At 41.7% G+C, this 23,688-nt stretch overlaps 1 protein-coding gene across 2 annotated transcripts in view; it reads left to right on the forward strand.

Moving 5' to 3' along the window:
- Nucleotides 1-23,688, forward strand: part of RORB (RAR related orphan receptor B) — a 152,954-nt gene that overhangs the window by 85,066 nt on the left and 44,200 nt on the right. The window contains exons 1-3 of one of the 2 annotated variants that reach the window (XM_079996116.1): nt 18,476-18,491; nt 18,789-18,874; nt 21,721-21,862. In XM_079996116.1, coding sequence (XP_079852242.1) covers nt 21,850-21,862 — 13 coding nt within the window. In that variant the 5' untranslated portion in view covers nt 18,476-18,491; nt 18,789-18,874; nt 21,721-21,849. Of the gene's footprint in view, nt 1-18,475; nt 18,492-18,788; nt 18,875-21,720; nt 21,863-23,688 lie in introns of those variants that run through there. The other variant, XM_079996115.1, reaches the window with a different exon arrangement.

Here is a 23,688-nt window from a genome sequence, read left to right on the forward strand (position 1 = left end):
TTTTTTTTTACACCATTTTTCTTTTTCTTTAACCCTGTAAAGCATCATTCATTACATACCAATTTACTTACTCCAGAACAATGTTTTTCATATACTCTTTAGCACAACCCCATTCGTTTAATAATTTCTGGTCCGATTGTCCCCTTATGTAAGCTGTGAGTCTTGCCAGATTTATGCATTCACAAAATTTAATTTGCCAATCTTTCACTGATGGAATTTTTCTGCCTTTCCAGTTTTTAGCTATAAGCATCCTGGCAGCTGTTGTTGCATAAAGGAATACTTTCCTTTGATTTTCGGGGATATCATTTGTAATTAAACCTAAAAGGAATGCCTCCGGTTTTTTACTGAAAGATATTTTAAACATCTTTTTGAGTTCTTCATAGATTTCATTCCAGAATTGTTTAATAGGTCGGCATTCCCACCACATGTGAAACATTGTTCCTATTTCTTTTTTTACATCTCCAACAGGTATTCGATTTTAATTTGTAAATTTTAGCCAATTTTACCAGAGTTAAGTACCATTGGTACACCATTTTCATAAAATTTTCTCTTATTGCATAACATGCCATGAATTTAATATCATATTTCCATAATTTCTCCCATTGGTCCAGCCGAATTACATATCCTATATCACATGCCCATTTAATCATAACTTCTTTTACTTCTTCATCCTTTAATTCCCATTCTAATAATAAATTATGCATTTTGGATATATATTTTTTTGAGTTTTGTAATAATAGTTTTTGTAATTTTGATTCTTCTTTTTCAAATCCTATTACTTTATCCTGGTTGAATATTTGTGCAATTTGGTGATATTTTAACCATGTGGTACAGTATTGGGTCACCTCATCGTATGGTCTTAGTTTTAATTGGCCCTGTTCTTCCTTTAGGAGCTGCTGGTATGTTGCCATTCTTCCTATAGTATTTTTCTTTTTAACTGATATTACTTCTAGCGGTGAGACCCACAATGGGGTTTCCGGTTCTAACAACCTTCTATGTCTCACCCAGACCTTGTATAATGCATTTCTAATTACGTGGCTTAGAAATTCTTTATGGACTGCCACTTTGTTATAAATTAGAAAGGCATGCCAACCATATCTGTTGTTCCATCCCTCCAAATCCAAAATGTCACTGTTATCCAATTTGATCCAATCCTTGATCCAAGTAAAGCATGCCACATTGTAATATAGTCTCAGGTCTGGGAGTCCAAAACCTCCCCGCTCTTTTATGTCAGTTAATAATTTATGTTTGATCCGTGGCTTTTTGCCTTGCCATATAAACTTTGTTAGGTCCGTTTTCCATTTTTAAAAACAATCATCTTTACCTATTATGGGAATCATTTGAAAAAGGAACAGAAGTTTTGGTAAGACATTCATTTTAATAGCTGAAATTCTACCCCAGAGTGTTAATTTCAATCTTGTCCAAGTTTCCATTTCTCTTTTTGTTTCTTCCCAAATTTTTTTATAATTATCTTCAAACAAATTTATATTTTTCATTGTTATTTGTATTCCTAAATATTTCACTTTTTTTACAATTTGTAATCCAAATTTTTCTCCTGGTTCCTTTTTCTCTTGATCTCCTATGTTTTTTACCATTAGTTTCATTTTTTCTTTATTCTAAGCAAAACCTGATACCCTTCCAAAGGTGAACTCTTTTTGGATCAATTTGGAATTTCGCTTGGCTCATTGAGGTACAGACTAAAATGGCTCAGGTTATTTCTTTACTCAGATTCCAACATTTGGGGCCCACATGGTCAAATTCCAAATACTGTAACATCATCTGGATTATTTTATTATATTTATCCTCTTACTCTCGCAGATCCATATTTTAAAGCTGCACACCAGAATGGCAAGGCAATTCACTAGGTTTCAAATTTATTTTGGCTATTACTTTGATCAGAGTTTTTGTTTTCTGCTCAGTGTAAAAGTACAAGATGAGACCGTGAACATTAAGGGTTTTTTCCCCTCCTGTGATCAGAATGAAATGTTGCAACAGAGGGAAATTAAACACCAATTATTTTTCAAGTCAGGGAAAATTATGGCCCACAACATCAAAGACTTGTGTTTTGTGAAATAAAAGGACTATGGCTAGCTCTATTCTTTGGCATGTAACTCTTCATAGGGAGCTTTTCTTATTAATCAGAAATATAGGATGCCTAGGACTGTAGTATAGGAAATGGAGTTTATGATTAATTAAGTGATATAAAAACAGCTTAAATAAATAAATAAGATTTACAAGTCAATTTTATATATATTTACTCTGGAGTAAGGCCCATTGAAGTCCTTTTCAGGCATTATAAAAGCAGAAATGTCAACATGTGAGAGGGCAGTGGAAGTGAGTGCACTGCTGCCAGGATCCACCGTTTCAGTCACCTGACAGTGTGCAGAAAGTGATGGCCTGGAGCAGGGGGCCTTTTGTATCTGTAAGGACTCCTCATGTGTTTCAAACCCCATACAGTCACCTTCCAACAGTTGAAACAGGCTGAAATGGCAATGAAGAGATGGAAGAGGTAACAGGCTCATTTCTGCTATCCCTCAGGGGTTTACATTTCCCTCTTCATAACCTGCAGTGGGTGATTGTTCTTAGTGTGTCATTGTCTATGGGGCTGCAGTCTCAGTGCATAGCCCTACAACCATGGACCTTAGCCTTCCAAGGTCAGATCCCACCCTGCAAGGTCAGACCTCTTTTTCCACCTTTGGAACGGAAGATCTGAACTATCTTGCAGGCCCCAGAATTTTCATGTTTAGGATTTTTCAAATAAAGCAGAAAACTCTGGCAGAACTGCTAATATATATTTTAATACAAAATACTTGACATCTGGTTGTCTGCAAACATATCTGGTTTGCCAAAGAAAGTATTATGGCCTGCATTTTTTTATAAAGAGAAAATAGTAGGGCTTAACAGACAGACTGCGTATGCCAGCTGGGGCCACAGACAAATCACTGCACCAGCCTGGAACTTGCACAGCCACTGGGCCACCTGGAGCCCAGTGTCATCATATGACTCATGATGCAGCAGATCCCAAGCAGACTCAACCCCTCCTCACCCCTGGAATGCCACGGAGCATTCTGCAGGATTCTACCACCAAGCATTTCTGCTTCTCCACACACCAAAGGGACAGAAAAGGGAACTTTGTGCTGGCACAGTGACACGGACATCACCATGTGGGCAGAGGGCATCAAGGCTGCCCCTCTGCCCAATCCACTCTCACTTCAGCCCAGTGCAAAAGGGGTTTGGATTGCGGCCCCAAACAGCTAATTTCTTTGTGTATTAGAAAGCAATCCTGCTCACTCTAGGGGGAAAAGAAGAGTTGCTAGTAAAATCCCATTCACCAAGTCATCTCAAATACAAATAACAATCCACAAACTTCAGCTCTTCCACACTTATTATTACCCCACTGAACTAAATGCTATCACAGTTATGTGGACCATAAATAACGCAAGGTAAGAGCCTAAAGAAGAAGCATTTATCTATGGTTTCCTCAAGCAGCTTCTTGTCTTGTTTAATGAAATGGCGCGATCTATGCCACTAAGACCCTGCTCATTTAATCCTTTTAATGGAACCTAATAAGACTCCTAATAAGAGTCTTTGGATCGGTACAGGTGCTGTCACCAACCCACAGAGCAACAGCATCCTCTAAAGCCAGGGCTCACTTTTTAGGGAGAAAAATTCTCTCTTGGATTTGTCAAAATGTGTGAAAATCAACCTGGCATAAAAACAGATTCAGCTGGTGAGTCTTATTATTTTTATTTTATTTTGAATTTTTTCATACTGTAGGATTGTCACATGAGGGAATGTGACACTCCTATTTATTATGGTAATTCTACTATCTCAACCATGAACTGGGGAAACAATTGAGTATGACTGGTTCTTTCAATCATCTTTTACAGAACATTTTGTATTATATTTATTCTAAACGTTTATTTTTGGTGAAAGCTGTGAATAGATAAATAAAGTAAAGGAAATATTGGGATTTTAAAGGTAAAGGTAAAGGTACCCTTGCCCGTACGGGCCAGTCTTGACAGACTCTGGGGTTGTGCGCCCATCTCACTTAAGAAGCCAGGGGCCAGCGCTGTCCGGAGACACTTCCGGGTCACGTGGCCAGCGTGACATCGCTGCTCTGGCCAGAGCCAGAGCCAGAGCCAGAGCCGCACACGGAAACGCCATTTACCTTCCCGCTGGTAAGCGGTCCCTATTTATCTACTTGCACCCGGAGGTGCTTTCGAACTGCTAGGTTGGCAGGCGCTGGGACCGAGCAGCGGGAGCGCACCCCGCCGCAGGGATTCGAACCGCCGACCTTTCGATCGGCAAGCCCTAGGCGCTGAGGCTTTAACCCACAGCGCCACCTGCGTCCCTATTGGGATTTTACTGTGGATTAAATATTATCAAGAAAGATGACAAATCAGATTGACCAGACAAAATTTTTCTTCAGATTTTAAGGCATTTTTGATGCAGGAATGGGGAACATGTGAACTCTTAGACCCTGCTGGACTACAACTTCCATCATGTCTGACCATGGCTATGCTGACTGGGGCTGATGAGATTCAGAGTCCAGCAAGATCTGTAGGGTCACAAGCTCCCCAGCCCTGATCTATGGGGTCTAAAGTGAACCTTAGAAATTTGACTAGAACAAGAGATCTCTGGCTTCTCCTAAAACCACACACAAGCAACTTCATTAGAGCAAAGCAGCAGAACTGCACACGGATCATATGTGTGATCCAGACCCTGTAAACATGAACGTGGACTCAGCTCTGGAGAGTTTATGCATGGACAGCTCATAGGCATGTGAGGTCTGTGAAGATGTTATGCTGAATGTGTGTAGTCTCTGGTCAATGGGCAGAATACAAATTCTTCTATGTTAATTAATGCTGCGTGATCACATCACCTGCACAGTTCTCCAGTGTGTATGTAAAGACGCTCAGGCTCCCAAGCCAGCTTTACCACACCTGTCTGACTCTGCAAAGGTGGTAGATAGTGAAGTCCAAGAGAATCCAGTTAGCTCAGAAGGACAAGAGTCAAACTTGATTTCTGAATATGAAGTGTCCCTCTGACAGCCAGACTTAAGGTTTTGCTATTGCCAGGACTCCTGTTCTTGGGTTGGAATAATTAAGTTGAGGACAGGAAGGGGAGACTGTTCCAACCCAGGATAGCCAAGGAGAATAGTGATGTTAAAATAATCCAAGGGCTCACGTGAGAAGTATTTGCCAATAGTTAAACCATATCATTCTATTGCACTTTTGTAAAATAGTGTTACATTCAATCTTCAGTGCAGAAGGATTTGGTTTTATATATTAACGACTGTATTTAAAAGGTAGTGGGGGGAAGTTAAATTTAGAATTATGCTCAGATCTTAAGCCGTACTCAGGAATGCTCATTCTTCCATCCCTCCTACTGTCAAAGGATTATAGATGGTGATTTTAGTTAGGGCCTAAAGTTGTTAAAAGCCAGTATGAAATTCTGCAATTGTAAGATTCCAGATCTGTAGTGCTCTTGGCCTGCTTAAATGGTGGCAAGTCATTGCCCATTTTAGTTCAAAACTTGCACTCATTTTTAAACATGCTGTTTCATGGCATTTGTTGATGTTGTGACCTTCGACTGTTTCACACACTGAAGGATTTTACCACTTTGTGTAGGAAATAGTTAGCCAATGCTCTGTGCCCCCATTTTTTATAATGAAAAATCCCTGCCATCTATCCCCTCAACCATGCAGGTAACATCACTTGTGAAGTGGGTATTCTATATCACTGCTCAACTGTGCAGACTTCCAATTTGTATCACCTTTCTCCTCCATTCTGACTGACCGTTTGTCTGAAATGTCCAGCAAGTGACATTATCTGTGTGGTGTAGGGGATGAACTGGACACCCACATTTGTTCCTGCACATAAAGTCTTCCTGTGGCCCTGGGCAGCAATAACTGACTCTTTGTACACCCTCATTGCTGCCATGGTGTGCCCTGCATAGGCAGAAAGTTGGGGCCAAGTGCAGATTCCTGAAGCATACATGCAGTGAAAAGAGTGTTCAAGGATTATGGGAGTTGTAGCCAACAACATCTGAAGGTCCACAGATCCCCCATCCCTGACTTAGAGGACACACTAGTAGGGAAGTTGGACAAGAACTTCATTGCTTATTTCTAACAAGAATGGAACAGTAGCAGGAAAGTCCTGGCTCAACCAGTTAAAACTAGTCACCTACTAACTAAACTTTACGAAGAAGATTTCAACATATCTCCATGCTTTTGTTTACTGCAGGGGTGCAGGACCTTTTACAACCTGAGAGTCACATTCCCTCTTGGTCAATTTACTTTGGAGCACATGCCAGAAGTGACTAGGGCCGGAGGCTAAAGGAGGTGGAGCAAGGGATGTGACTCTACCCTTTGTACAGTAAGGTATATTTCAACCTCACAAAAACTGAGATATCTTTCTTTCTCTACACACACACACACACACACACACACCCTTCCAATCCTTCATTCAGGCAAGCAAAAGGCATTCACACAGTCCAAAGGACACAATCTAGCAAGACAAAAGCACTCAAGGAGCGAGTGGAGCAGGATAAAGTATGTGGTCTGGGATGGGGTCATGGCCAAAGAAGGGTCCTCAGGGTGGGAGAAGAAGGACTGGTTCCGCACCTGAGCCTGCGGTTCCCCACCCCTGGTTTAAAGAAACAACTACTGAATAGTACTGTTGAAATGCTAGATAATCTTTAAGGCTTCCAAATAACTCAACCAGAGTGAGGGCTCATCCAGACCTCCTTAGGTGCTGTACTTCCCAGGCCTCAGTCCATGCTTTAAAGCTCCATAGCCAAGCATTGTTGTTTTCCTGGGAAAGTGTCGGGACAAACAACACCAACACCAACACCTGGACACAGAGCTTTAAAGCCCAGAACTCTGCATAAAAACATGGTGCAAAATGAAGTTTGGATGAACCCTGGGTGGTGTTCTATGTAGTAAGAATACAGTGGTACCTCGAGTTAAGTACTTGATTTGTTCTGGAGGTCCGTTCTTAACCTGAAACTGTTCTTAACCTGAAGCACCACTTTAGCTAACGGGGCCTCCCACTGCTGCGCGATTTCTGTTCTCATCCTGAAGCAAAGTTCTTAACCCAAGGTACTATTTCTGGGTTAGCGGAGTCTGTAACCTGAAGCATATGTAACCTGAAGCGTATGTAATCCAAGGTACTACTGTACTGTCAGTCTTCCTATCCACAATCTGGAAACTATCAGTAGCGTAGATCCAGAATTTAAAAGGCGAAATACAGGAGTTTCAAGATTTTTTTCACAGTTCGTACTCGTACCCTGGCTCCCTACTTGCTTGAGCTAGTGGTAATATCCAGAATGACCATAATTCCTCTGCCGTAAATTTGATTGCATTGTCAGTGACAAGTCCACCTGATATGCCAAAGCGAACAAATTTAGATGTCCACTATTGATACTCTTTGGTTGTTATGGGTTGTGGTACAACAATACAGTTTCCTTTTGTTATTGGGCCTTCCGATTCATCGTCGTCAAAATACTTTCTAGTCATTCCTGAAGCATTGCTAAGATATTTAAGCCATCCTAATCTGATACAGTATAAGACTTCTTGAACTTCTTGATCTGATTGAATACAGTGTACCTCGGGTTACAGACGCTTCAGGTTACAGACTCCATTAACCCAGAAATAGTACCTCAGGTTAAGAACTTTGCTTCAGGATGAGAACAGAAATCGTGCTCCGGCGGCAGTGGCCCCATTAGCTAAAGTGGTGCTTCAAGTTAAGAACAGTTTCAGGTTAAGACGAATTAAGTTCTTAACCCGAGGTACCACTGTAGCTTTTTTCATCTTATTATGCTGATTTTCAAATGCTGGTAGAGAAACAATGCCATATTAGGTTAAGGGCTGGTTAACTACTGAAATATTTTTTCTCTTTTTTTGTAATGTATATAATTTGCTTTTTTGTTGTTCTGTTTTGTTTTCTACATGGGTATTATTGTTGTTGTTGTTTGTCTCTTATCTTACTCTGTGCACTCATAATTATGTACTTTCTATTTTTCAATAAAGAATAAAAAATAAAAAGAGTAACATCACACAGTATAAATAGAAGCCTTGACATCCTACTCTAACTAGTAACCATCAATTGCACTGTGGGGCTTAGGACAAGGTATCTGCCATGACCAATTTTTTTCATAGAACATACTTGACTACTGGGGTGAATCTCATTGTTAGATGTTCACATTGCAATGGTACTTGACTCAAATCTTTTCTTCTGCTTAAGGTCACTGAAGATTTATGGTCTGTGAGGAAATAAGTTGGATCACATCGGTATCTGTAAAAGCTGTAGTAACACTCAGACTAGTTCATAGCTGCTTGCATCAGCAGTAACCATTGTGGACTTGTTGACATCACAGAACTTTATTAGAGATCAACTCCATTTTTTCATTAAGGTAGCCTCATGTTCTACTCCTCAAACCCAGGACATGTTGGGTTTCAGTAGCAGGCTTATTGCCTCTATTGAACTGTCTTGCAAATATCAACCTATATAGATCACCATTCTGAGAGAGAGCACCTCATTTCTGTAATGTTAGGTTAATTGATATTTTCGGGTCCCTTATGACTTGGAGCTTTTCTGAGAGTGGCTTTATTGCATGTTGTGTGGTCGCTCTATTTCACCATGGTAAGAAATTAATTTCTCCTTGTTTCACTTGTGTCCAGATTCATAGAGCATATTCAAGATGACAGATAGTGTTTTGTCATTGGTATTTCATTGATGTGCCATGAAAACAGTGGCTCCTTTTATGCCTCCAAGGAGTTCTGCCATTTTTCTGTGAAAAATCTCAAGAGCATTGTGATTCCAAATGGCAAGCAATGATAACAAGAGGTCCCAAAGAGTGTGAGAAAGATAGTCAGTTTAGTGCTTTGCTTTGCAAAAGTGTTCACTACAAACTACTTGAGGCATCGACTTTGGAAAGTTCTTCAGCTCCTGTTGCTTTTGGGAGAAAGTCCTTCAGTATGGAAAGTGCATATTTTTCTCTGACTGCTGCTTTGATAACCTATAAAGATCAGATGCTGATGACTGGTACAACTGGTGCAAACCACGAGGTAGGTTAGGCGAGTTCCTTAATTATGTCAAACTCTTTCATCTTTTCTAGTTCCATTTCCACATGGTGGAGTAACAGAATGGTGTGTTTCTAGTAGTATTCTGCATAGGTTTGTACTAAGTCTTGAAACAATGTACACCTTTAGGTCACTGTCCCCAAATTTAACATCTCCTATTTTTCAAAAGTCCCATTCTGAGAGCTACTCTTCAACTGAGATTATATTGCAAACATGATGAACACTAACTGCTCCTCTTTATAGATTGTTTCTGTGTTATAGCATCAAAAAGCAGTGTAGGGCATCCCCTGGGCTGTGTAAAATGGTTTTTGCCTTGTTAATATCTGGAATGCTGTGAAATAACTGTGACAACACCTCCTCAATTCATCTTGAAATTAATGACAGTCCCACAAATAGTTAGGTTTGTTCTTCATGGAGAGTAAATAACAAAATAATGACATCTAAGAAGAAAATTGCATTAATTGCTGTGGTCACACACTGTACCGTTTGGACATGATAAAGGTAAAGGTAAAGGTAAAGGTACCCCTGCCCGTACGGGCCAGTCTTGACAGACTCTGGGGTTGTGCGCCCATCTCACTTAAGAGGCCAGGGGCCAGCGCTGTCCGGAGACACTTCCGGGTCACGTGGCCAGCGTGACATCGCTGCTCTGGCGAGCCAGAGCCGCACACGGAAACGCCGTTTACCTTCCCGCTGGTAAGCGGTCCCTATTTATCTACTTGCACCCGGAGGTGCTTTCGAACTGCTAGGTTGGCAGGCGCTGGGACCGAGCAGCGGGAGCGCACCCCGCCGCAGGGATTCGAACCGCCGACCTTTCGATCGGCAAGTCCTAGGCGCTGAGGCTTTAACCCACAGCGCCACCTGCGTCCCTGTTTGGACATGATACATGATAGCAAAAAAAATTTGTGAACCACCCTGAGACTTCCAGGTATAGGGCAGTATAATAATAATAAAGCACCCTTTTTTGAACATTTCCTGCACACTGTGAACATATTCCACTTGCAAAGGATGAGTCTTTTCCCATCATACTACTTTTAAAATAGTCAGATTGTTTTCTGGGCTTTCTTTTGTGCAGCGTTTGCAGATATTTGAGGAAAGAATTTGCCCTTTACAAGATATGTGCTCCTTCCAGTGTTATCTCTGTCATGTCATTCCCAAGTTCTATTTGCTCCCTGAGCTGTCTGGTAATCAGCCCTGATTGCCTTCCCACCTCAATGGCTTTGTGAAGGGTTGATTCTTGGGGGAAAGGTATTGGGTTGGCCCTGTGGGTTGGGGATAGATGTATCTTGTCTGTAAAGCACATTAATATAAACATGTTTACAAGCACAAAAGCAGGGCACAACTTGCTATATCACTCCAGCTACTTTGGTGTATTTTGAATGGTAGAAACATATTGTCAGAAAATTTTCCAATATACCGGTACATTTAACCAAAAGAACAAACAGTGTTGTTGGCTTTTATGTAGATGGAGAAGCAAGCTGTTGCAGAATAAATGACTACAACATATAGCAAACACATAGCAAAGTCTCCAGGTGTGTGTGTGTTTTGCTGGGAGTTGTGGGCGTTATCCCTATTTTGAAACTTGGAGGGAAATGTGTCACTAGGAAATTTTAGTACACCAAGAGATTATTGTATAAAACAAATTTGGGAAGAAAATTTATATATAGAAGACAGCAAATAATTGGTTTGTAAATAGAAATGTCATATTGCATACTTTTCATTAAGATTGCAGGTACCTAGAAATATATGGAACACTTTTGGGGGGGAGGGGAGACAAGGAGTAAAATGTAATGTCTACACAACCCCCTCCTCCTTATGTCCTGAAAAGTGTGGCCCTTACTACTTTACTGTGTGGTCATCATTACTACTTAGAGACAGCCATTCCCTGGGCAGCTTTATATAACACCAGCTAAAGCTGCTGGAGATTATGTGCAGAACATTGAATCTGATGAGCTCAAATATGAGATGGCCTGCACTAGCATAATATTTGGGATTACAGTCGTAATCTCTTTAGGGAAAGTGTGCTGTATCAGGGAAATGGTATCTTGAATCTCTGAGGCCTAGTGGGTTTGAAGAACAAATAATCTTATGTTTATTTTGCAGCAATGTCTTCTGTCACCGTAGCCATTCTAAACTCGCATTTCTTACTCTTTTGTTAAGGGTTCAGAACATCGTTCCCATCATTTCATTCAGTAAACATGTTTAGCCCAGAAACTCAAAAGTAAATGCAGTTTTAGGGATGCAGCCATTTATTACTTAATATATAAAGTAAAAACTAATGGCCAAAATTTTTAAAAAAGGAAAGCTGTGAAGCTAGGTCATGAACCTAGCAGGCATTCAGTTTTTTCCCTGGACAGCAACCTTCCAAGGCCACATGGCAAATTGCTTTTAAAAGGGATTTCCCAAGCTGATTTATGATAGGGGTTTGGCATCAAAAAAACTCCACTGGGCAATGGTTAGGGGTGTAAGAAGGACATAGGTTTTCATTCCTGACCCATGTTTGTCAGGACATTTGTTATTGCAAAGAACAATAGCAAATACTGATTTATTTGTTGGAGCTAGCAAGTTCTAGTCCCATTTCCATTCCCGTCCACTGTGGCTGCTTCCTGTGTGAGACTATGCATAATGGTACATTTTTTTAAAGCTGGCTGTCATCTGTAGTGTTCCAGTGAGGCTTTCTTCTCTTACACCCATTGTTGGCTGAGCTGCTGTGACATCCTGAAAATGCTTGCAATTATTGGCTAGAATTATGCTGAACATACCAAGTGGCTTTGGGTTTGTTAAAAAATCACCTTGTTGCACAGTTTTCTTTACAATTTCATGAATCACTTTTTATAGAAACAATCTTCACCATGCCTAGCTGCAAGAGGCACCAGCAGTGGCTGGATGTCAAACACGTTCAAAGCCTCCATACAGGGGTGCCGACTTGAATAAAATATTGGGGGAGCCCAGGTAAGCCCCACCCCACATAATCACACGACACGGCACACACACAACCCATTTGAATGGCAATCCCCATCAACTGGGGGGGGGCAGCCCCCTTAAATATATTATTGGGATGTGTGTGCAAAGGGACCTTGACCTCTAACACCTGGCACCTTATGCCTCCATAGGTACCAAACACTAATTACCTGGTTTTGTGGATTCTGAATAAAAGAGCAGTCAGATATATTTATATATGTTATATTTGCAAGTATTTTTCTAACAACATTGTCACAACAGATGACAGAGGTGGAAATATATCTTCCACACAGACAAGTCCACAGAATCAAGATCACAAGCAGAAGTTAAGAAGGCAGCCCACACCAATATTTATGGCAAATTTTCATATTTCAATGTGGCATTAGAATGGCATAGACCTGCAAAACGTGATTGAAACTTTAAATGTGGCAAACCTGGTAAGGGAAACCCATTTTTGACCACCCTGGAAAGAAAGATCCACAGGCTGTATTATGTTGTCAGTTATTTGACTGCCTGCATGAGGAAGTGTGGCAAGCTTTGAAAAAAGAGAGGGAAACCTAGTTCTAGATTGTCGAACAAAGCTGCAATGTGAACAAGGTGTAGGAGCTGCTGACAATCATTAAATCTGCAAAGGAAACTTGGTACACTGGGTGTTAATTACAGTAATTCAAGATGTTTCTGAGAAGACACAAGCTTCTTTTTCTTCAGGCCTGTACAATTAATTGATTTGAGTTTTCTGTTACAAGTCCTTAAACTGTCCTGCTGTCTGTTAGACAAAAGAGGAGTGCCTATGAGAACGCCATCAAGTCTGCATTTCCCAACATCTTTAAATCTCTTTTCTCTAGGCTAGTGAGGATGCCTGTTCCATGAGCTATCACAGTCATCAAGTATGTTTCCCCCTCTTTTTTATTAGTTATGGAAAGAATCCGGAGCTATTTGTCCTGCACAGCATTAGGTACGTCCAAGTGGCTTTAACTGGAAGGATGAGAAATGCAACTGCTCCAGCATTTCCAGTTAACTGCTGTCAGAGCTGTGTAGGAGGGAGCATCAGCCAAACCTTGTACCTCAGTTCACATGGTTGGTGTGGTGTTTGGCACATAGCCACTAGATGGCAGTGGGTGGGGAGGCTTGACTGTTCAAGCAAGAGAAGGAACTCCAGCTGTTGTTACAGCTCTTCACAAAACCCAAGTGGCTCAACCTTAGAACTGAGAGGATGGGGGCAATGGCAGCTGGAAGCATATAAACTTCATTGGCAGCTTTCCTGCAGTGATGTGCATTCTGCTAGAGCACTTGGCTGTGCACCATAATACTTGTCAAGCACCGTAAGATGTTGACATCTAGAAAGGCTGCTTCTCTTACACTTTCACCTGATATACCCTTCCTTAAAAAGGGCCACAGGTGGCGTTACCATCAATTTCCTTCTCTTCTGTTTGCTGTCTTTGAGTTCACTCAGGGTGTATTTAGACATTAGGAAAACTTCATTATTTTTCCTGATTATAATGCTAGTGCACCTGTCACATTTTCTATTGTTCCTTCCACACTGCAGTACCTTTTGTGTTGTGGAACTGTCCCTTTTTGACCAATATGACAGTGTCATGCTAAATTTCATTCACACCAGGGGCATGGTGTGAAACAACTAACATATTGGGCAATGTCACTACTCTCCCATGCTTTCTGCACATGCTTCTGTCCCCCCATGATTCCCCAATGAAAAGAGAAGGAAAGAACTGGATTCCAGTCTATTGCCCAAAATTTTGTCACTTACTCCCGCAATTGTCAAGGTTAAGGGAGCTGTAAACCGATATTTTATTGGAATCAAAAAACATGAAGATGAGTGCAAACATACACTATATGTAATTCATTTTCTGATGGTGGCTTTTGCGTCACATGAAAGCTTAAATATCATGCAGAAATTAAAGAAACCCTAAGGAAAGAAATGGAATAAACTGCCATGTGAATGCAGCCTCAGTCCCACAGTCATGTGGAGATAGTATTTTTTTAAATAATAATATTTATTAAAGATTTTCAAATATAACAGAAAAAGAAAAACATCCAAATTTAAAACCTAATTTTCATTGGCATCCTTCCAGTACTTCCCCTCCCCTCCCCCTCTTGTATTCCAATTCTTTCAAATAGATTCAACAAATTCTTACCCCAAATTTTAAAATTATTTATCATTGACCCAATTTAAAAAATATTTTCCCATCCCCTAAAATCGACCTGTTCCCTTCCACGAGTTCCCCTCTTTAATATGCAATACAGATTAAAATAAACAGAAAAATAGAAAAAAGAATAAAATGTAATTTAACACCCTTTGGATTCCAAATTTCCCTCCCCCCTTTCCCGGTTGCGTTCCCAATGTCCGTCAATATCTACTGTCATCCTGGAGCTCCCACATCTAAACCACAGTCCTTCACCAGTCCGCTTTGCCGTCTTTTTATTAGTCTTTGCCGTCTTTTGGTCATCTTTGATTTCACATGTCCAATCTTGGAAGGAGTCTATCTTCCAACTTTGTCCAGTTCTTGTTATTCTTGTTGTTCTTGTTGTTCTCTCTCCTCCTCTTTTTTTTTTTTCCTGCTCTCCTGCACAAATGTTCTAATTCCAAAAAGCTTCTAATTCCTCTGCAGAGGCTTTGTTATTCAGGAACAAAACATTACGTCAAGTCCCTTCCATTCTTCAATAGATAAATCTATTGTCTCCTTTAGTGTGTAGACCTCTGTAGACAAAATAGTGTTCCATTTCTGCAGTTTCCCAGGAGATAAAAAGTCCTATTCAAATTCGATGCCAACAATACTTGTAGTGTCCCACAGCTCCTCTAGAGGGATTATAATAACTCAGTTTCCTTCCCGATCACACCCAACAGTCAAAGTAACTTATTATTCCTTGTTTTAAACAATTTATATCCAATTTGTAACAAATGTGACCAGCAAAGTCCTCGTAACAAAGTTCTCTTTTTGTTCTTCCGCTTTGACAGCTCCTTTGACAGCTGTCAAAACCTCTATTTCTCCTCTCCCAGCGCTCTTACGGATCGCTCCCGGGGTTTCCGGGGGGGGGGGGGTTGCCTTTTAATTCACATTCCACTTTTCTCCTCCAGCCCAGTCTTATGATTTTCCATCGCGAAGTTAATAATTTTATCAAAAAAAGGTTGCACTCGATCTTAGTTGTCAAATCCTTTGCTTTAGCTCCTCTACAACAGGGGGGAGGCTGACTTCCTTTTTGCACCTCCCCCGCTCGCTCCGAATTTAAAAAGAATTTTCCCCTTTTTTAATCCAAGTTCCAATTACTCACGGGTTATTCTTTTAAAGTCCAAATTTTCAATGGAAGAAGTCAGCGCTCTCCGTCGAATGGCATGCGGCTTCGCTCAGCAGGGGAAGCGGAGGACTCACAGCACCACCACCCCCCCCTGTCACCCGCTCCGCAGCCTTTAAAAAGGCTCCTTCGCAGGTCGGGGGGGACGCAAACGGTGCCCGCCGAGTCACCATGCCCATGGGTTTCAGCGCCCATGGTTTTTGAGGGTCCCCGCGTCGCCGGCGCGATAGAACCCAGCCCCTGCCAAGCAGGCTCCCTCCGGAGCTCGGAGGGAGTCCGCCATTCGGCGATGGCGCCAACCCGGAATTGCATGTGGAGATAGTATTTGAGCTGGAGGCATGAATGCACACAGCAAACACAGTGCAGTGAGTCCTGCAATCCTAACAAGCACTTGTCAAAACGAAAAACGGGGCTCAAGGACAAGCACATGGAAGGAATTTAGCAGTTCTGTCCAGTATGCAAACCAGTCCTGAGGAGCTTTTAAAAATACAGTGGTACCTCTGGTTACGAAACTTAACTTGTTCCGGAGGTCCATTCTTACCCTGAAACTGTTCTTAACCTGAGGTACCACTTTAGCTTATGGGGCCTCCCGCTGCCGCCACGCAATTTCTGTTCTCATTCTGAGGTAAAGTTTTTAACCCAGGGTATGTGCACAGGGTTAGCAGAGTCTGTAACCTGAAGTGTTTGTAACCTGAGGTACCACTGTATGTGCATGTCTCATATTGCATGGTCAGTTTCTGTTTCCTTTCACAGAATTAGTCAAAGTGATAAACCTATCTCACAGACTGGGGAGGAGAGTAGAGCGGCTTCAGTATAGCCATGGTACTGTGTTATTCATTCTTTTTTTAAAATGAAAAGCTGCAGAAGAATTGTGGCTAGATGTGTGCCCCAGAGCACACATTCCTATGTAGGAGTGCCCATTCAGTGTGTGGCTTATTTTTAAAAAAGATAAACATAGAAAATATTCACAAAATGGTGATGCATTGTGATTGGGGTAGGTAGGTTTTCTGGCATTTATCATTTATTCTTTTTAAAAAAACAAACAAACCCATGCACTGGTACTCCTATGTTAGTGCTGTGTAGTGGAGATAATCTGGACAGATTAAAGCAATACAGAATAAATTACTGCAATCCAAAATCTTGATAATTTATTTAAGTATACCCAAGGGTTTGGCCACACCCAGAGGTACGTTTGATTCTCTGTCCTCTGGTCATCAGCCTTCACCTTCCTATTTCCCAAAAGCCAGATCACAATCTGCTTTTGAAAGTTCTGCCATTGCCAAAGCTGCTTGTGATACCACAAGTGAGGCTGCTATGTAAGAAACACAAGCCTAACACTTCCTTGCATGCCTTAACCTAGTTGTACTGTTCTTTGCATCTCAACATGATACTCTCAGCAGGCATATGAACAAATGTTCTGGGTTTGTGTGCTTAAAAAAAATAAATGTAAGCGTATTACAAAAATTACCATATTTTTTGCACCATAACACTCACTTTTTTCCTCCTAAAAAGTAAGGGGAAATGTCTGTGCGTGTTATGGAGGGAATGCCTACAGGTGGCATGCCTACGGATTTTCCTCCTCTAAAAACTACGTGCGTGTTATGGTCGGGTGCGTGTTATAGAGTGAAAAATACGGTACATGTTTTTCAGAAATTCTCAGCTCAGCTCCCCAAGGTAGCAGTTCTTGAAACATATCATATATCATGTTATCAGGCATTTTTGGTGTCTCAATTCATGCATGGTGCAGCTTGAAAAGCATGTTCAAGAGCTCTTGTAGAAGCTGCTGGACCACAGAGATTACCAGGGCTCCATTCTGTATCCACACACTTCCCTCTGTTGCTTCTCCGGAGGAAACAGACTTTCTGCTCCTAGATGCAATGTGCTACCCATTGTTCTACCCATTTGCACAATACTCTACAAATGCTGCATCCCAAGAGTATTTCTGATGCCTGGAACATGTGTTGCACGAACAAGTGAAAAAGCTGCTTGTTTCCCAAGGAATCTGTGAATAGCTGTCTTCTGGAAACCAGCTTGTAATTCATTTGTTTGTAGTGAAATTGCTCATTTCTATACAATATCTTCATATAAATCATTTGTGGCTGTGGCATATTGAATAGGCCCAAAGTAATCACTGCTAAATAATTTTACTTAGTCATAAACTCTCATCATACATCATGCTTAAATTGTGATGTATTTTGTAAAACATAATTAGCTTTTTTATGTGCACTTTTTGTAGAACAGCCAGTTTGCTTGACTGTAAAGCAGGACATCTTGAGATTCCTTTCTTATATACAGAAGGGTTCTTGATCCATATTTCTGAATGTGTTCAACTGACAGTCCTTAGAGCTGACATGTATATAACTTATTGGCATGGTGAAATCTGTACGTGGTGAGCCTTTTCACCTCACTGCATATTTTTCCCCACCCAAAAATCTGGAGACAGTTCCATACATTCACAACTTTCCTTCAAATCTGTGGCCCACTGGAAGTTGCAGGACCAACACCCATCACCCTCAGCTGGTATGGCCAATGGTTTGAGGGTGGGGCTGTAGTTCAGTTTCTCCACCCATGGTTTAAATTGTCCCTTACTTTATAGAGTTACTTCCTGTTTTACTCTCTTAGTAAAAACTATGTTCACCATAAATACTGGTAATTGGCTGAAATAAAGAAATAAGTTCACCACAGCTGTGTGGTTCACATGAATTACTTTATGGCCAGATATATAACATTCACTATGTGATTATGTGGTAAAATGAGGCGTTTACCACATTGAAAACCAATATGTGATCTGGTACTTATTGAGAGATAAAGGATGGGGGAAATGGGATCTCCCTAGCTTTCGAAATGCAGACAGTCTTGCTGTTTGGATGAACCAATCTGAATATGCTTATGGAAACAATGAATGCCTTGTTGCCTCTGTCATATGGAGTTTCATGAAAATTTTAGATGACTACGGTTTGTATTTGTGATCATATGATATGAACTGCACCGTGTCAAGAGCAATTGAGGACTTGTTATTACACAGTACATTATCCAAGGGTGTGGGAGAGGTCAAGATCACTGCCGGCAAAATTATTAGAAGGCTGATGAGAAGCGAAAGACTAATTTGTAGAGGAGAAGAATGGATTTTCATGAGGTATAATTAACAAAAGGAGAAGTCTGACTTAATGTCATGATAAGTAAATTCAGGGTGAAATCTGTGGAGCACCCTCTCAAGGGGAATGGGAGGAGCTTGATAATGTGAGCTCATTAAAACCAAACTATATGAAAGGTTTGAGAACTTGCATCAGTGTAGGATACAATTTCACAGTCACTTGTTATGGCTAGGCAGGAAAAGGGCTTGTCCATCTGTCTCTTCCATGATGCAAAATTAAGGAAGAAAGAGAGAAAATTGTATTGTCAAGCATGCACTAATTCTTTGTTTCTTTTCTAGCACAAATTGAAGTGATACCATGCAAAATTTGTGGTGACAAGTCTTCTGGAATACACTATGGAGTCATCACATGTGAAGGCTGCAAGGTATGAGACGTGTGTGTGTGTGTGTGTGTGTGTGAGAGAGAGAGAGAGAGAGAGAGAGAGAGAGATCTGTATTCTGTGCTAGTTTTCGTCATTTCTATAATTATAAGCTGTCATATATGCTTTCAATAAGGACCAATATTTTGTACAAAATATTGCCTTCTTGACGTTGCCTTCTTGACTTAGCAATGAAATTATACTCTAAATGCTGCTGTGTTTGAATTTTGGAATTATCTGTACTAGCAACTATTTGAACTAAACACTGATAGTTCAGTATAGAAGTTTCCTAATTAAAAATGTTTTAAATTTACCTGGATCTTCCACTTTCTCCTAGTTAACGTGAAATAAATTCTGTCAGGGAACTTTCAGGCTGCAGGTTGTTATTCATGAGGAGAGAGCTTAATCACAAAACCAAATCTGGAGACATGCTCAGCTCATACCCTCCAACATTTCTCCGATGAAAATAGGGACATCCTAAGGAAAAGTAGGACATTCTGGGTTCAAATAAGAAACTGGGACAACTTCTCCAAATCAGAGACATCCCTGGAAAATAGGGATACAGAGGGTCTGTCAGCTCAGTGGCTTAGCTCAGCACAGTATTGGAGCAAAAGGAACCGGGGAAGATTTTGTGAGCTCTTCTCTGGGAGTCCACACAATCAAAGTCTGGTTTACCACGTCTTGTGAACCAGGCCTTTATATGAATAAGTGGAGGAAGCAGCAGGTTCCACATTAAGAGTCCCTGTACAGCTAGCTATATGCACTTCCTCACAATTAGTCCAAAGAGGTATGTGAAATACATTTTTAAAATATGTAAGGCTTTATTAATGATCATTAGTGATGTCAAAAAATTCTGACGAAAACAGAAAAGACATCGGAAACTGTCAATGTTTGCTTATTCATCCAGTGTCCAGAATGGAAATCAATCCAGCATATATGATTGGTATTTTCTGCAACTGTTTGTGTCTGCAAATGCTACATAACGATATATACCTGAGGACATTTTTTCCAGTTTGCATTGTGGAATATCCCATTTTCATTCACTGAAACGAATGGTGTGGAGTCATATAATAATAAACTGATTAATTGTGCAATTAATTATGTAAATGTCACCATAGCAAATAGTGAGACAAATAATGTGTTTTCTGTCAGGCACCCTGCAGAATAGAAGCTGTGCAGCCAGTGACGGACACAGGGCAGGCGGGGCCTCCTCACCTCCCTAGGGATCATATGGAGAAAGAAAATATGTTTAGGTACATCAAAAAGGATTTCAGTACCATCCAGATCAAGCTTAGAACAGAGACTTAGGCTGCTGTCTTAGACACCCTCCAGGAATTCTGGACTGCAGCTCCCACCTATGGACTATTGCCCAAGCTCACTGGGCTTCATGGCAGTCGTAGCCCAAAACATCCAGAGATCACCAGGTTGTGGGAGGCTGCTGTCTGCACTTGCCTGAGACTTCCCTTTGCCTAGGATTGCATTGCTAAGCAAGAGTTTCAAGTTTGTCCAACTATTATGATAAATATATGGATTCACTCTCTTTGAAAACGATAACATTATTTTCTAGCCAAACCCCCAAAACGCTTTGAATAAAGGTGTCTTATATTGACCAGTGATCCATGGAAGTTGCCTGGCAGCCATTCTCAAGGATCCTCATTGGAGTGCTGAGGAGGACAGAACATGCACGAAACATGCCCTTCCCTTAAAATTTACATTTTGCCATCTGCCAGCACCATCAGAATTGATACAATTCCCATCCTGATGCTGCTGTGATTTGTGATGGTCATAGCGCTGGATTAGCCTGATTGATACAATCATTTAAAACCCAGCATAAAGACGATCAGGAGCAAATCTGGCTTTGAGCAGAAAAGGAGTTCCTGGCCTTCAGAGGCAGTTGAACCAGCCAGTGCTGCTCCAAGGCTCAGTCCTGTTTAGATGTGATTAGCATTAATGGCTACCTTTGTGTGTGCCTTGTGGGCAGATGATCCCCCTCAGCCCTGCTGCATGGAGACAGCTCATGGAGATAAGGAGAAGCTCTCCCACTTCAAGCAGGTTTAACCCTATTGTTTTTGAACTGGTTTTAAAAGTATCAGATCAATTAGCCTAATCTCTTCTGCTGCAACCCTGATGGGGTGGGGTGGGGAGGGGGCAAAGTACCAGCTTTCATTTCAATTGTAATTATTGATATGTTTTAAACAGATTTTATATATGTATATATATTTAAATCTATTGATGTTTAATTGTATTTTAATTATTAATTTTTTTCTGTTTTTAGTGTTCTTGTTTTTATCTGCAAGCTGCCTTGAGTCTAGTCAGGAGAAAAGGCAGGGTATGTTGGTTGTACTGTGGTGCTGATAATGCCAAGGTTGCAGGTTCGATCCCTGAATGGAACAGCTGCATATTCATGCATTGCAGGGTTGGACTAGATGATCCTCAGGACCCCTTCCAACTCTACAATTCTATGAAATTGATGGTGGTGGTGGTGGTGGTGATATTACAGAGGGAACTATTTCAGGGTTCCTCCCTAACTTTTACTTTGATTGGGTATGGAGTTCCCTCTATGGCACATGCAGAAATGACCTTCCTGACCCACTATTAGTCTCTTCCGCTCAATCCGCTGGAACCTTTCTTTGCATGCAGGGGAAGTCTCTAACTCACTGAGGGTTTGAGAAATTAATATAAAATAAATAGATACCACACTGGCTCTAGAGGTTGGTATGCAAAGAGAATCTCATGATGATTTTCATTATCTTTATGACTTTTCTTGCACATCGCAAAAGCAGCATTTAGAAAGTACGTTACACAATGTCATTGAATCAAGCTCTCTCTCTCTCTCTCTCCCCCCCCCCCAGGGATTCTTTAGGAGGAGTCAACAGAACAATGCCTCATACTCCTGCCCAAGGCAAAGAAACTGCTTAATTGACAGAACCAACAGAAACCGTTGCCAACACTGCCGACTGCAGAAGTGTCTTGCCCTAGGAATGTCTCGAGATGGTAAAGAGCTTGCTTCCTGCTTCCACAGATCAATCCTTTGAAACTCATTGCGCTCTGCTTTTCACTCCCGACAGAGAGGCATCTTGCTGCTCTGTAACAGAGACCATGGCTCTTCCCAAAACCTAAGGCATTTTGATGTTTGATGAGGTGTCTATTGGAGAAAAGACTAACATGAAGGGTGATAAAATGGTTTGATATTGCTAGTGGACAATTTGCAAAAGAATAAATAATAAGTATTGGGCCACAATTCTGTAAAGAGTCGGTGGGTGGAGGAGAGTCTCCATAGCTTGAGGCATCTCTCCCTCAGCCACCCTACAGCTGAGGGGGAGGCAGTGGCGAGGCTCGATGTAGCCCGCCCTGCTCCGGCTTGCCCCACCCAAAAGGTGGCTTGCCCCACCCCGGGCGGAGGGCTCATGCGACGCTCCAGGCTCCTGAGCTACACCTCTGGCCAAGAGCAGCCGTATAACTGACTGCCTCAGTTTGGACATATCAAGGGCTGAAATAGCATTGCATACCTGTGATGTCACACATGCATATGAAGCCAGGAGGAGGCTAAGACCCAAGCCCAGCCCACCAAGCTTGGTGGAAGACCAGGTGAGCTTCCTGCCAGCCGGGCTGTGGCTGGAGTGGGAGCTGCCAATACATTTGCCACAGCAGCTGCAGTTGGTGGTAGTGGAAGGGGGAAACAGTGGCAGCAACGGAGCACTGCAGCAGAGCACCTTGGCTGTAGGAGGGCTGGCCACTTGCAGATCCACCTGAACTGTGATCGCCACAGCCACTTCTCCCAAGAGCCCCACAGCTGTGGTGGGAGGAGAAGGCAGCAGCAGCAGCAGTGGGGTGGCGCAAGGCAGCACTCCACTTGGCACTTGGCCTCCTCTCAGTACAGTGGTGCCCCGCAAGACGAACGCCTCGCAAGACGAAAAACGCGCAAGACGAAAGAGTTTTTCGTTTTTTGAGTCGTTCCGCAAGACGAATTTCCCTATGGGCTTGCTTCGCAAGACGAAAAGTCTTGCGAGTTCTTGCAAGTTTGTTTCCTTTTTCTTAAAGCCGCTAAGCCGTTAATAGCCGTTAATAGCCGCTAAGCCGCTAAGCCGCTAATAGCCACTAAGCCGCTAAGCCACTAATAGCCATGCTTCGCAAGACGAAAAAACCGCAAGACGAAGAGACTCGTGGAACGGATTAATTTCGTCTTGCGAGGCACCACTGTATTTCAGAGTAGGGTGAACCCCCTGTTAAACAACATAGAGAGGGCTGATGACACCTCAGCCCACAGGAGCTGGAACCTATGTGTGGCAGAATGGAGGATAATGAGGGCACATTTGTAGGTCCCACTGAGTGCCTGACAAGCCACCACAATTTGGGGCTGTGTGTCTGTAGCATGGAAGATCCTTGAGTACACTCAGGTCCCGGCTGCGGACATCCATCCCCTCAACATGCAGCTGCAAGGATGTTGGTGGGCACAGGTCTCTGGGCGGCTTCCAGCAAAATATAGAAACACCATAAAGCATCAAACATTAAAAACTTCCCTATACAGGGCTGCCTTCAGATGTCTTCTAAAAGTCATAGACATCTGTTGGACATCTAAGGGGAGGGCATTCCACAGGGTGGGTGCCACTACCGAGAAGGCTCTCTGCCTAAACAGCGCCATGGAGAAACAGTGCTTGTTACTGCTCTTAAAATATTACATGTAAGCTTTTAGATTATAGGTGTACGTGTTGAAAGCAATAGTAATAAAATGGAAATCTGTGTTATTACATGTTCAGATTGGATATTCCTTAGATGAATCTGATGAAATTAAAAAAAGAGAGAAAACCAAATACGGTAGT

The sequence above is a fragment of the Podarcis cretensis genome (assembly GCF_951804945.1).
Source record: "Podarcis cretensis genome assembly, chromosome: 11".
NCBI lineage: Eukaryota > Metazoa > Chordata > Lepidosauria > Squamata > Lacertidae > Podarcis > Podarcis cretensis.